Source organism: Orussus abietinus, unplaced genomic scaffold (genome assembly GCF_000612105.2).
Source record: "Orussus abietinus isolate OABI.00-Male unplaced genomic scaffold, Oabi_2.0 scaffold879, whole genome shotgun sequence".
In the NCBI taxonomy this organism is placed as follows: Eukaryota; Metazoa; Arthropoda; class Insecta; order Hymenoptera; family Orussidae; genus Orussus; species Orussus abietinus.
This window is the reverse complement of record NW_019395020.1, coordinates 8467-21564: the sequence shown is the minus strand read 5'-3', so window position 1 is coordinate 21564 and position 13098 is coordinate 8467. Positions and strand designations below refer to the sequence as shown.

The 13098-nt window shown below is 34.8% G+C and overlaps 2 protein-coding genes across 2 annotated transcripts; both read left to right on the top strand.

Annotated features, from left to right (window-relative positions):
• Window positions 1–81: 81 nt before the first annotated feature.
• Window positions 82–1717, top strand: LOC111674187 (proton-coupled amino acid transporter-like protein pathetic; the record flags this gene model as incomplete). The annotated part of the gene is made up of 2 exons (XM_023433597.1): window positions 82–174; window positions 1522–1717. Coding segments are annotated over 2 exons (289 nt in total), but the record flags the coding sequence as incomplete, so codon positions are not given.
• Window positions 1718–3413: 1696 nt separating this feature from the next.
• On the top strand, window positions 3414–9800 carry LOC105702734 (proton-coupled amino acid transporter-like protein pathetic; the record flags this gene model as incomplete). The annotated part of the gene is given in 7 exon segments (XM_023433596.1): window positions 3414–3506; window positions 4854–5004; window positions 5223–5344; window positions 6412–6767; window positions 7578–7761; window positions 7845–8011; window positions 9528–9800. Coding segments are annotated over 7 exon segments (1315 nt in total), but the record flags the coding sequence as incomplete, so codon positions are not given.
• Window positions 9801–13098: the final 3298 nt, after the last annotated feature.

Sequence of the window (13098 nt, the reverse complement as noted above, 5' to 3'; positions counted from 1 at the left end):
TATATATATATATATATGACACCTCCATAACACCTTAATAAATTGTAGAAATATTTTACAACTTTCCTTACTTTGTTTCAGATGTAAGATCGCCCCGAAGGACGTCGAAAATGGCCAAGCAGATGGAAAGAGCTTTGACCCTTTTACGGAGCGCAAAGTTGAAAATGCGACAACGTATGGTTACTTATCACAAGTAAATCTCTCGAGATACCGATAATCCTGTTCGCGCGATCCGAAGTAACGAAATATCAGCCAAAATGGAACAGGGGCTTGAATATCGATGACGGATTAAATCGTTCATACATTCGAATTCTGCACGTAACGTTTAGTTGCAATCGCGATATCGATTTCCATTTGTCAAATTCACTAGACAAGAGTAAAATAAATCGCTTCTTTAAAATAAATTCCATCTGTTTTTAAATCCACATAAGTGTACTGCAATTGATTGAAGAAACCTTGCAAGCGCACTCTGTACGTGCATCTCTATATTGCAATTGCTATTTGCGATCGCGATTTTCCAACTTTTCAGTGCCCCTGTACTGTGTACTACTTAAGATGATATGAAAGACGCTGAGAAATTTAATCGAGGTCGATAAATTATAATTCATTTATACCCTTTTCGGGGGTAACGTCATTTGGAATACTCAAAGTGGTAACATCAGCTGGCGCGTCACGTTATCGACATTTATATTCATCTTTAAGTCTTTCACAGTCTACGTTGACAATTATACGAAATGCAACGTTTTGTATACCGTTTTAGTAAAATAATGATAAAAAGATCGACGTACAACTGCCGAAATCCCGTGAATTCATTATTCTAATGACTGTTTAGGACCAACGCCGCCATCTGTGGCGTTTAGCTGCAACTAAATGGTTGCTCTAAAAACACGTGTTAGCCCCGAGACGAGCCAGCATTCTCTTGCAGTCGTTGGTGAAAGTATTTTCCATATTTTCTCGTCTGACTCTGTAATATTCAGTTTCTACGGTATTTTAAATTGTTCGAGCTAGATCCTAAAACTCTTTATTTTCGATTTTAAGCCTCCAAGAAGCGTAAAACATCGAAAACGTGCACGGACCACGCCATGTTGCTTCTAGTCTAAATAAATAAATTTTGCATGAAAAATGAAATTTCATGAGTTTTAGGACCTATTTTAGAGCCTCCATATTCACGTGGTAAAGTTTGAAACGAATCGGTACACCCAATTCTGAGAATACTTTCCCCAACGATTTGACTTCTCAGATATATGTATATATGCTGACTCTTTCATATCACCTTGATAAGATTCGTAATATAAGACAATGGCCATCGCAAATTTGTTTACATTATTTTACTTTTATGTATTTATTTTTTTTAATCAATTGCTAATCAAAATGCAGACTTTAATTTACTTTGGTTCTTCGTACTGGATCGCCGGTATATTGAGAGTGAACTTTACTCGTTTTATTTTTTTTTGTTATATATATCATTTTTCTCTTTTACCGCAGATCGAAAAGTAATTCTTTCTCTTTGTGATTTTCCAGGGATTGTGACACTTTAACGCATTTGTTAAAAGCTTCTCTCGGTACTGGGATTTTAGCCATGCCGGTCGCTTTTAAGAGTGCAGGTCTGCTTGTCGGGGTTTTTGCAACGATACTCGTTGCTTTTGTTTGCACACATTGTGCATACATTCTAGTGAGTATTTACAAGTGTAATCCTTTATTACGAATATCTATATAAATTATTATTATATAAAACGAAACGAAATGTTTTGTATATCTGTTAGAAAAATATTATGAAAACACATGGAGCTAATATTATAAAAATATTATAAAGATAATATTCTAAAGTAAACATTTTGCAAATATTTCAAATGTCTGCTAAATGTTTACAAAATGTACGATATTCGTTAAATATATTGAAAATGTAGGACAAATATTTTGTGCTACCAGGGTCGTAACGTCGATAATTAGCAAAACGCGTCGTTATTATCCTGGTAAGAAGACGAATAGAATGGAATTAAAAATGTTAATCTCCTGGGCTTATAAAGTGCACAATTTATTCAGATTACAAGTTTCCATACTTATATTTCAAAAATACAATTTAAAGCAGTTTACTACACATATTTTGTTAAAGAATTAAATAAACCTATAATGCTTTCCTCTTAACGGGATAGAAAACCATATAATACGGATATTCTTTGCTAGAACTAGAAGGTAAACTAAGTAGAAAAAAATATTCCCTTTACGAAATTCAACGTCAGTCCACACCATATAAATAATATAGAATCAAGATTTACAGATAAATTATTTCTTCTGCGTGAATTGGACCTGTAGGAAAAATCAGGTATTAAACAGAAAGCAAAAAATCGTTACTTTTACATTGAAATTACGAAATCTATTAGACTCAATCCTTCTAAGATATTGTCAATAAAAATTCCATGGTAACATAAATTTATAAAAAATATCCGGACAAAGTTAGTGGAGCGGATAATGAGAGAAAAAGGATGTTTCATCGGAGCAGAAATAAGTTCACATCGAGATAGACTATTATTACCGGACATGTAATCTCAATTACCTGGTAATTGCCCGATACGATAAGTCGCTAGTCATCGAGACATATCGAATTGTTGATCTCAGATACTTTCCTTTTTTACATCTCCGGGAGATATGGATCTAGAGCGAGGCTAAGAGACGGTTTTTGCGATATAAATTGCGATTGCGAATTACTGTACAATGAACTTGTTAAGTAAGGATGATTTAATTACGTCTCTTTCGTTGAGACAACAGACGGTATATACTATCCGCAGAGGAATGACCTCTTTGCTGGCATTGCTTATTCAACAACTAAAGACCGTTGCAAGAGAGCTACCTCATTGTTTGCTAATTCTCCTCGTTTTATTGTTAATTCGCCATCTGTGACTCACTTGCATTTACCTCTTTTCATTCAACTTGAATAAATTCCGTCGACCGACTAGATTTAATTCCCATCTCACCGATACTCTTGATAGAATTTAAAAAAATATTTCTAGACATCTATATATATATAAAAATGTGAAAATGTTTATAAAACTTTTCTCCAAACTGCGTGCACCGAATTATCTGAAACTTTAACACGTGACTATGGAGGCCCTAAGAAAAAACGCGATGCCCGTGAAATTTCATTTTTCGAAAAAAATTTCTTTTTTAGTTCATATTCGAGATAAATACAAATTTTTTTTTCGGACAAATGAAATTTCACAAACATCGCGTTCTTCCTTAGGATCTCCATAATCTCGTGATGAAGTTTCAAACGATTCGATGTGTCCAATTTGGAGAAAAGTTTTATAAACATTTTTGACGTTTAAGCATATATATATATATATATATATATGACACCTCCATAACACCTTAATAAATTGTAGAAATATTTTACAACTTTCCTTACTTTGTTTCAGATGTAAGATCGCCCCGAAGGACGTCGAAAATGGCCAAGCAGATGGAAAGAGCTTTGACCCTTTTACGGAGCGCAAAGTTGAAAATGCGACAACGTATGGTTACTTATCACAAGTAAATCTCTCGAGATACCGATAATCCTGTTCGCGCGATCCGAAGTAACGAAATATCAGCCAAAATGGAACAGGGGCTTGAATATCGATGACGGATTAAATCGTTCATACATTCGAATTCTGCACGTAACGTTTAGTTGCAATCGCGATATCGATTTCCATTTGTCAAATTCACTAGACAAGAGTAAAATAAATCGCTTCTTTAAAATAAATTCCATCTGTTTTTAAATCCACATAAGTGTACTGCAATTGATTGAAGAAACCTTGCAAGCGCACTCTGTACGTGCATCTCTATATTGCAATTGCTATTTGCGATCGCGATTTTCCAACTTTTCAGTGCCCCTGTACTGTGTACTACTTAAGATGATATGAAAGACGCTGAGAAATTTAATCGAGGTCGATAAATTATAATTCATTTATACCCTTTTCGGGGGTAACGTCATTTGGAATACTCAAAGTGGTAACATCAGCTGGCGCGTCACGTTATCGACATTTATATTCATCTTTAAGTCTTTCACAGTCTACGTTGACAATTATACGAAATGCAACGTTTTGTATACCGTTTTAGTAAAATAATGATAAAAAGATCGACGTACAACTGCCGAAATCCCGTGAATTCATTATTCTAATGACTGTTTAGGACCAACGCCGCCATCTGTGGCGTTTAGCTGCAACTAAATGGTTGCTCTAAAAACACGTGTTAGCCCCGAGACGAGCCAGCATTCTCTTGCAGTCGTTGGTGAAAGTATTTTCCATATTTTCTCGTCTGACTCTGTAATATTCAGTTTCTACGGTATTTTAAATTGTTCGAGCTAGATCCTAAAACTCTTTATTTTCGATTTTAAGCCTCCAAGAAGCGTAAAACATCGAAAACGTGCACGGACCACGCCATGTTGCTTCTAGTCTAAATAAATAAATTTTGCATGAAAAATGAAATTTCATGAGTTTTAGGACCTATTTTAGAGCCTCCATATTCACGTGGTAAAGTTTGAAACGAATCGGTACACCCAATTCTGAGAATACTTTCCCCAACGATTTGACTTCTCAGATATATGTATATATGCTGACTCTTTCATATCACCTTGATAAGATTCGTAATATAAGACAATGGCCATCGCAAATTTGTTTACATTATTTTACTTTTATGTATTTATTTTTTTTAATCAATTGCTAATCAAAATGCAGACTTTAATTTACTTTGGTTCTTCGTACTGGATCGCCGGTATATTGAGAGTGAACTTTACTCGTTTTATTTTTTTTTGTTATATATATCATTTTTCTCTTTTACCGCAGATCGAAAAGTAATTCTTTCTCTTTGTGATTTTCCAGGGATTGTGACACTTTAACGCATTTGTTAAAAGCTTCTCTCGGTACTGGGATTTTAGCCATGCCGGTCGCTTTTAAGAGTGCAGGTCTGCTTGTCGGGGTTTTTGCAACGATACTCGTTGCTTTTGTTTGCACACATTGTGCATACATTCTAGTGAGTATTTACAAGTGTAATCCTTTATTACGAATATCTATATAAATTATTATTAAGAAAGATTGCGAAAGCTTATCGAATTCCTTTGGAATTAAATTGGCGATTTAAGATATTAGCGATTAAATGATAAATGGCTTTTAAGATAATTGATTAGTATTCTTTTATCGTTCACTCGCCCGGGGATCGGTAATTAATACTTTGTATTACTTCCTTTTCAGGTTAAATGCGCCCACGTCTTATATTATAAAGCTCGGAGAACGGAAATGAGTTTTGCCGACGTAGCGGAAGTGGCCTTTACGACGGGTCCATCGTGGGGAAGGTCTTTAGCAAAGCCCTTTAGGTAATGTACTTTCATTATATAAACAATGCACTTTCATAATATAAATAATTCATTTTCATTGTGTATATTCTATCAACCCTTGGCCAAGTTATAAGCTGGTTCATGAATGCCTAATTACCGGTAATATGAATTTTTCATTATTTTCCAAGGACAGAACGATCAGTTGTCTGTAATATCGATGAGTAAATATTTATATTGAAGGGACAGTTTGCTGACTAAAGTATATAACAAATTATCGTGTTATATGAATTCTTCAGAGGGTATATAGAAATAAGAAAAATTATTTCTGTATGGAATTTTGTTTAACACTTTTGTAATGGGTCCTCTGGTTCAGACGAACATTTATTAATGTTTTAAATCAAGTGGAACCTTCCATAACGCTAAAGATATATGTCACATTAGAAATGTCGAGAACCAAAAGTTAGAACTGAATAAGTAGTCTATATTTAATATAAGAGAAGATACCGTGCCTATTATTTTATTTTATAAGAACAAACGTACAATTTTTATTTTCACTCCATCCACGAAATAACTTAAAGGACATGTAAAACTAAAAACTAATCACCGTCAGAATTGCTTGAAATTAAGTTTTACCGATATCGCATTTTGGGTGCTGGTCCACCTTCTTCGACGATCGAACTTCCTTCAACTTCCGAATTTGTCCGTCTTTCAATTGGCAATGTCCTAATCAAAATAAATGTCTTTTCGACGTACAACTAATTCTGCAGAAATAACTGTTCCATAATATGCACTTTAAACAGAACCTCCTTATCGCACAAAATGAATGCAAATGTATTCACGCCACGAATGAGTTTTTCTTCCGCAATCTTTTAATTGGTTTATATGAGATCAGCAGTGCAATTTTTAGCGTTATAGAAGTCCCACTGTACTTTTATATATCAGCTCTAAAAAATAATGAGAAATTGAGATGCTCGCAAGCTCGATTCCATCATTTAAAATTGAGGTTTCGAACCCCCTCAATGATATTCTCCTAATATAATGTGATATTACAAAAGATACCGTTTCATAAAATCAATAATAAATCCTGCATTTCTTTCTCTTTTCAGGTATTTAATACAGATAAGCCTTTTTGCAACGTACTTCGGCACCTGCAGCGTGTACGCCGTAATCGTCGCGGAGAATTTCCGACAAATCTTTAATCACTATCGAGGATTCGAGGCCAACGAGAGACACGTTATCGCTTGTCTTTTGGCACCTATGATATTGTTGAGCTGGATACCTAATTTGAAGTATCTCGCGCCAGTGTCCATGGTGGCTAACATATTTATGGCCTCAGGTCTAGGAATAACGTTTTACTACCTTGTCTGGGACATGCCACCTTTGAACTCGGTGCCTCTTATTGCACCAATTAGCGAATTTCCGCAGTTCTTCAGCATTACGATATTTGCCATGGAGGCTATAGGTAAAGAAATAGAGTCCAATGACCATGCATCAAACAGATTTAACCGCATAGATTAAGGTGAAGTGAAACACGTCGAGGAATTTGATTGATGGCGGTAAAAGGATTCTTCTGAATACCTATGTTACCAACGTTCGTATTTATATCGACAGGTTTTTCGAATTATACTGGGTATTGTACTAAATGGCATACTCCGTATGTCGTTTTCGTACAATAATTGTAAAGAAATCTAAGTAAAACTCCAGAAATCCCTTGGATTCATGGTTTGAGATGCCCTAATTCACTGTACAGTGCCATCCTGCGCCATCTGTGATTTTAATGGCAACTAAATTTTCTCTCCGAGACCTCGTGTTACCTTCGTTTTAGCATAGAAGTGTATAAGACACTTTTTTTGCCTTTATCCCGTTCAAATGCGAGTTTCTCGATATCTAGAGTGTTCTAAATCGTTGTACAATTGTCCTGACACTTTTGTTTTTCATACCAAAGCCTTGAATAATTGTGTCTCGATCGAAATATGAGAGCTCGGCGTCGTTTTGGTTCTGGTGTGGACTAAGTCAAAAAAAAGGTTTCTTCGAAAATTGAAATTTTCAGTGTCAGGACAATTCTTAGGTGATCACGAGTCATGTGACAAAGTTTCGGACAGTTCGGTCCAGTACTGTTAAAAAAAGGTGTCTTATTCAAATCGACTGATTTGAGGAGGGTTTCACTTCACCTTAAGAGATAAACATTGGTTTTCTATTTGAAACAGGAATCGAGGATAAATAATCCTATTTGGTACTCGAGGGATATTAACGTAAATTGTATCTTCCTCAGGAGTGGTAATGCCGCTGGAAAACAATATGAAAACTCCGCAGCATTTCGTCGGAATCTGCGGTGTCCTGAACAAGGGAATGTCTGGAGTTACATTGATCTACATTCTTCTTGGATTCCTGGGATACGTTAAGTACCAAGACAACACTTTGGACAGCATTACCCTGAGCTTGCCAACGGAGGAAATGTAAAACTAATTTTTCAATTCCAAGTCACATAATTGGAGATACTTATAGGCATTCGTTAATTTATGCTCTTTCGATGTTTTAGACCCGCACAAGTGGTAAAGATCCTGATAGCTTTGGCTGTCTATTGCACATTTGGTTTGCAATTTTACGTGTGCCTTGACATTGCATGGAGCGGTATTAAAGATCATTTCCAGAAGAGACCTTTGTTAGCCAATTATGTCCTTCGGACTATTCTGGTAACTGGTGCAGGTAAACATTTAGTTTGCAATGAATATTCCCTCCCAAAAATTTAATCTAAAGATCCTCAAAGTAGTAACATCATTTTTTGCTTATTTATTTCTATATAAAGTATGTAATGCGAATTAAGCTGATGTGAAAGAGTTAGCCTATATATATCTCAGAGAAGTCAAATCGTTAGTGAAAGTATTTTCCGAATGAAGTGTACCGATTCCTTTCAAACTCTACCACGTGAGGCCCTAAAGTAGGTTTTGAAACTCATTAAATATCATTTTTCATAAAAAATTAATTTATTTATCATGTACTAGAAGCAACATGGCGTGGTCCGTGCACGTTTTCGATGTTTTACGCTTCTTGGAGGCTCAGAATCGAAAATGAAGAGTTCCTGGACCTAGCTCGAACAATTTAGAATATCGTAGAAATGGAATATTACAAAGTCAAATGGGAAAGTATGGAAAATACTTTCACCAACGATTGCAAGAGAATGCTGACTTGTCTCGGAGCTAACACGTGTTTTTAGAGAAAAAATCTAGTTGCAGCTAAACGTTACAGATGGCAACGTTGCAGCTAAACGTCACAGATGGCGACGTTGGTTCTAAATAGACGTTAGAATAATAAATTTACGGGATTTCGACAGTTTTACATCGATCTCTTCATCATTACTTTACTGAAATGGCATATAGAACGTTTTAGTTCGTATAATTTTCATCGTAGACTGTAAAAGATTTCAAAATGAATATAAATGTCGATAACGTGACGCGCCAGCTGATGTTACCACTTTGAGTATTCAAAATGACGTTACCACTAAAAAGGGTATAGATAAATTTTAATTCATCGACCTCTACTAAATTTATCAGCGCCTTTCATATCATCTTAAGCTGATGTGAAAGAGGCTACACGGAGGTCTCGTTTATGAAACTTTTCTATGAACTGGGTGTATCGAATCGTTTCAATATTTACAACGTGACCATGGAGGCTATAAGGAAGGTCCTGACGCCGCCCATGAAATTTCAATTTTAAGATAATTTATTTATAACTGGTCAAGTTTGAAACGCGTCGGTATGCTCAGTTCGAGGAAAGGTTTCATAAACGGTTAAACGAGCGCATTACCTAACTAATAAATGCTTCGAAACCTCTGTATCAAGAGTTTATCTTAATCAGGACATTCTAAGGATTACGTTCATCCTAAATTTAAGTATCCTGAATTTCCTCCACAGAGATAGCGAAAAATACATAGGGGAAGGTGTAACTAGATTCCTCCAACAATTCAACGAAAGAATAATCGTTAACTCGATATATAATTAATTTTATATTCCTTTCGCGTGACATACTTCTCCTGAACAATGATACCCGTTTATTAGTCCATTAAACACTCTTATAAATTTTATTTTTGAATTTAATCTCACGCCTCGATGTACATTTCGCCTCTAACGATTTACAATTTACCATCTGATTACATCAATAAGACAATTAAGGGGAGAACGTTTAAATGTTTAAATGTTAACATGTTTAATTTTATATGTTTCAGTTCTGCTAGCAGTAGCCGTGCCGACGATAAGTCCGTTCATCAGTCTGATTGGAGCGTTTTGCTTTTCAATTTTGGGTTTGCTGATCCCCGTCTTCATCGAGACTGTCACATATTGGGAGATCGGCTTCGGGCCCGGAAATTGGGTGGCCGTAAAAAATGTCATCATCTGCATCATCGGTTTGCTGGCTCTCGTATTTGGATCGCGCAGTGCAATAGTGGATATTGTTAAATTATACACATAATAGTAAACAACAGGGTTTGCCCTCTAGCGGGAAAAAAAGCAGAATTCTTTTCGAACTCAAGAGTCTCGCTGAGGACCACTCGTCGACGAGGCCAACGGAGACTTGTCCGTCTGTAAATCGGCAGAGTATACAAATTGTGTATCTCGCAAGCAAATAAAACTTATGAAATGCAGGCTGCCTTGCTGCAGCATCACTTAAGGCGATATAAAAGGGTCATTCGACATATCAAAATGTGAAAATATTTATAAAAGTTTTCTCCACACTGGGGGCACTGAATCATTTGAAACTTCAGCACGTGATGATGAAGACTAAGGAAGAACGTGATGCTCATGAAATTTCATTCAATAAAGAAATATTGTTATTTATCCTAGACTAGAAAAGTTTTATAAATATTGAGAATCACCCTTTTATATCACCTTAAGGTATTATGAAAGGGTCATTCTATATATCAAATCGTCAAAATATTTATAAAACTTCTCCAAACTGGGTGCACGAATCATTTGAAACTTCAGCACGTGATGACGAAGACTAAGGAAGAACGTGATGCTCGTGAAATTTCATTTAAAAAATTAAAATTGTTATTCATGCTAGACTAGAACCAAGATCACATTTTTTTTTGTGAAAAATTAAATTTTACGAGCATGGCCGTCTTCCTTAGGGCCTTTATAATCACGTACGGAGGTGTGAAATGATTCGGTGCGTCGAATTTGGAGAAAAGTTTTATTAATATTGAGGATCACCTTTTCATAACACCTTAATGTGATATGAAATGATCATTCTATATATCAAATCGTCAACATATTTATAAAACTTCTCCAAACTGAATGCACCGAATCATTTGAAACTTCAGCACGTGATGACGAAGGCTAAAGAAGAACTTGATGCTCGTGAAATTTCATTTTTCAAAAAAAAAAAAAGGTTTTTTTATTTAGCCTAGGCTAGAACCAAGATCACATATTTTTTTTTGTGAAAAATGAAATTTCATGAGCATCGTGTTCTTCCTTAAGATTACCATAATCACGAATTGATGTTTTAAATGATTCGGTGCATCCAGTTTGGAGTAATTTAACGTTTATAAATATTTTGACGTTTTATATATANATATTGATATATAGAACGACCCTTTCATATCACCTTATATATATATGTGTGAAAATATTTATGCAAATTTTCTCCAAACTGGGTGCACCAAATTATCTGAAACTTTAACACATGATTATGCAGGCCCTAAGGAAGAACGCGATGCTCGTGAAATTTCATTTTTCGAAAAAAAAAAGATATGTCTTGTTTGGTTCTCATCCGAGACAAATACAAATTTTTTTTCCGAATAATGAAATTTCACAAGCATCGCGTTCTTTCATAGGGCCTCCATAATCTCGTGATAAAGTTTCAAATAATTCGGTACGCCCAATTTGGAGAAGTTTTACAAATATTTTGACATTTTGATATGTATATATGACACTTTCATATCACCTTAATACCAATAAGTACACTATTGGTATGCTTACTTAATACTAATAAGTAAGCATTGCCGTCCTTTCCTAGTTATAGAGTGGGATAAACAGGGATTTCGATCTACCAATCGCGTTCCCGAAACTACATTTCTATTTCTCAAGACTATCATCATAAGAATCCGTAATATTACTAGTAAACATTTTTTTTTTATTTTCGAATGTATTTGACTTCGACTGGCTCTCTTGGGTTAGTCGAGCCAAAGTTTCTGCCGCAGGAGTATAAGTCTCTCCTCCCCAAATTTCAAAATTTCAAAAAATTCCTGGCCCACCTCGGTGATACTTTAATTGCAAAAATGTGTTTCGGTTACTTCGTGTCGTCTATCTCTAGGTGAGGAAAAAAAATTGAGAACTAAACAAACATTCCTCGCATAAGGAAATAATTATTACAGACGTTTGAGGTGCATTTTCAATTATTTCGGCAGGAAATCATTAAATAAATCATCGGAAATGGTAAATAAATTAAATGGTATGACAATAAAAGTACGACTGGTAAATATTCTTGATATCTCATATTGCCAATAAACATTCCACGTAACGTAAATTTAAGAAAAAGGAATATCAAGAAACTCCCCTAGTAGCATAGAATAATTTCTAAATATTTGTTTGTAATCTTTGTTAGATATCTCAAGCGACAGATTTTTTAAGATTTCTTGTAGATTTCATTCGAAGATATCTGAAATATTCGTTGAAAATCTCAATAGCATATTTAGTTTTAATAATTTATAAACATATATGGAATTAATATTTTTTAATCTACGAACATGTAATAAAAATACATTTTTTACTTCACGATTATTATCGGACACTTCATTTGGTATTAAAAAACCCCGGCAAATGTTTATAATATTTTCGTTTCGCTATTTCATTATGGGAGCAAAACGTGTGGATTTTCATTTTAAATATTTTTAAAATACTTTTGACGTTATATGTATATAATATAACCCTTTCATATCACCTTACAATATTCTAATGCTGCAAATTTATAATATGAAAAATTCAATAGTAAATTTAACATTGTAAAATTTAAACATTCCGAAGTGTATAGCTGATGTTAATTTAATTCCATTTGAGGTATTTAAATATTCGTGTCGAATTTAACGCGGTAATTTTTACCGTGGATTTTTATGTAATATCCAAGGATCCTCGATAAAAGAAAAAGGGTATTAATTTTAGAAATGTATCTAAGCTTTCACCGATTTGTAAAATCAATAACAAATTAGAAGGGCATGTCATTTTAACGTCTGGTGTTCCTTTATTATCGTCTCATGATATGCCCGATAACGGCGAACGGATGTAATCGAAGTTACGCATAATCTACTAGTTATACATAAGAAAAAGCCATTTTCAGACAGCAGATCGAATCTTGGTGATCCTTATCATTGGCATGCCAATGAGTTTCCTTGTCTGGCGAGACAAGAACTGAAAAGAGATAGATATCGTGAAGAAATGGGCAAAGTTCGAAGAATACGGTGAAGTTTGACACTTCAGATATAATTAGACATTTGTCGACTATCTTGCAATTGTCATGATGCTGTTGCATAATTAAAGTCGAAATTAATATTCCGCCGGTTTTGACACGGTCAAACGGAGCATCAACGTAAATGAAACATCCCCTATCGTCTGTTAAACATTTTATTAATAAACGATTGAATAAATGAATAATGTATACTTTTTAGATTCCTTGTCGTATATTCTTTTATGTTTCCGTGAAGTTTATGACACGACTTGACATCCCAGAATGCGGGATACCACATTTTTTATAAACGAGCTTACGGTGTAATGGACTACAGAAAAAAGGGGCACAAAACAAAAATC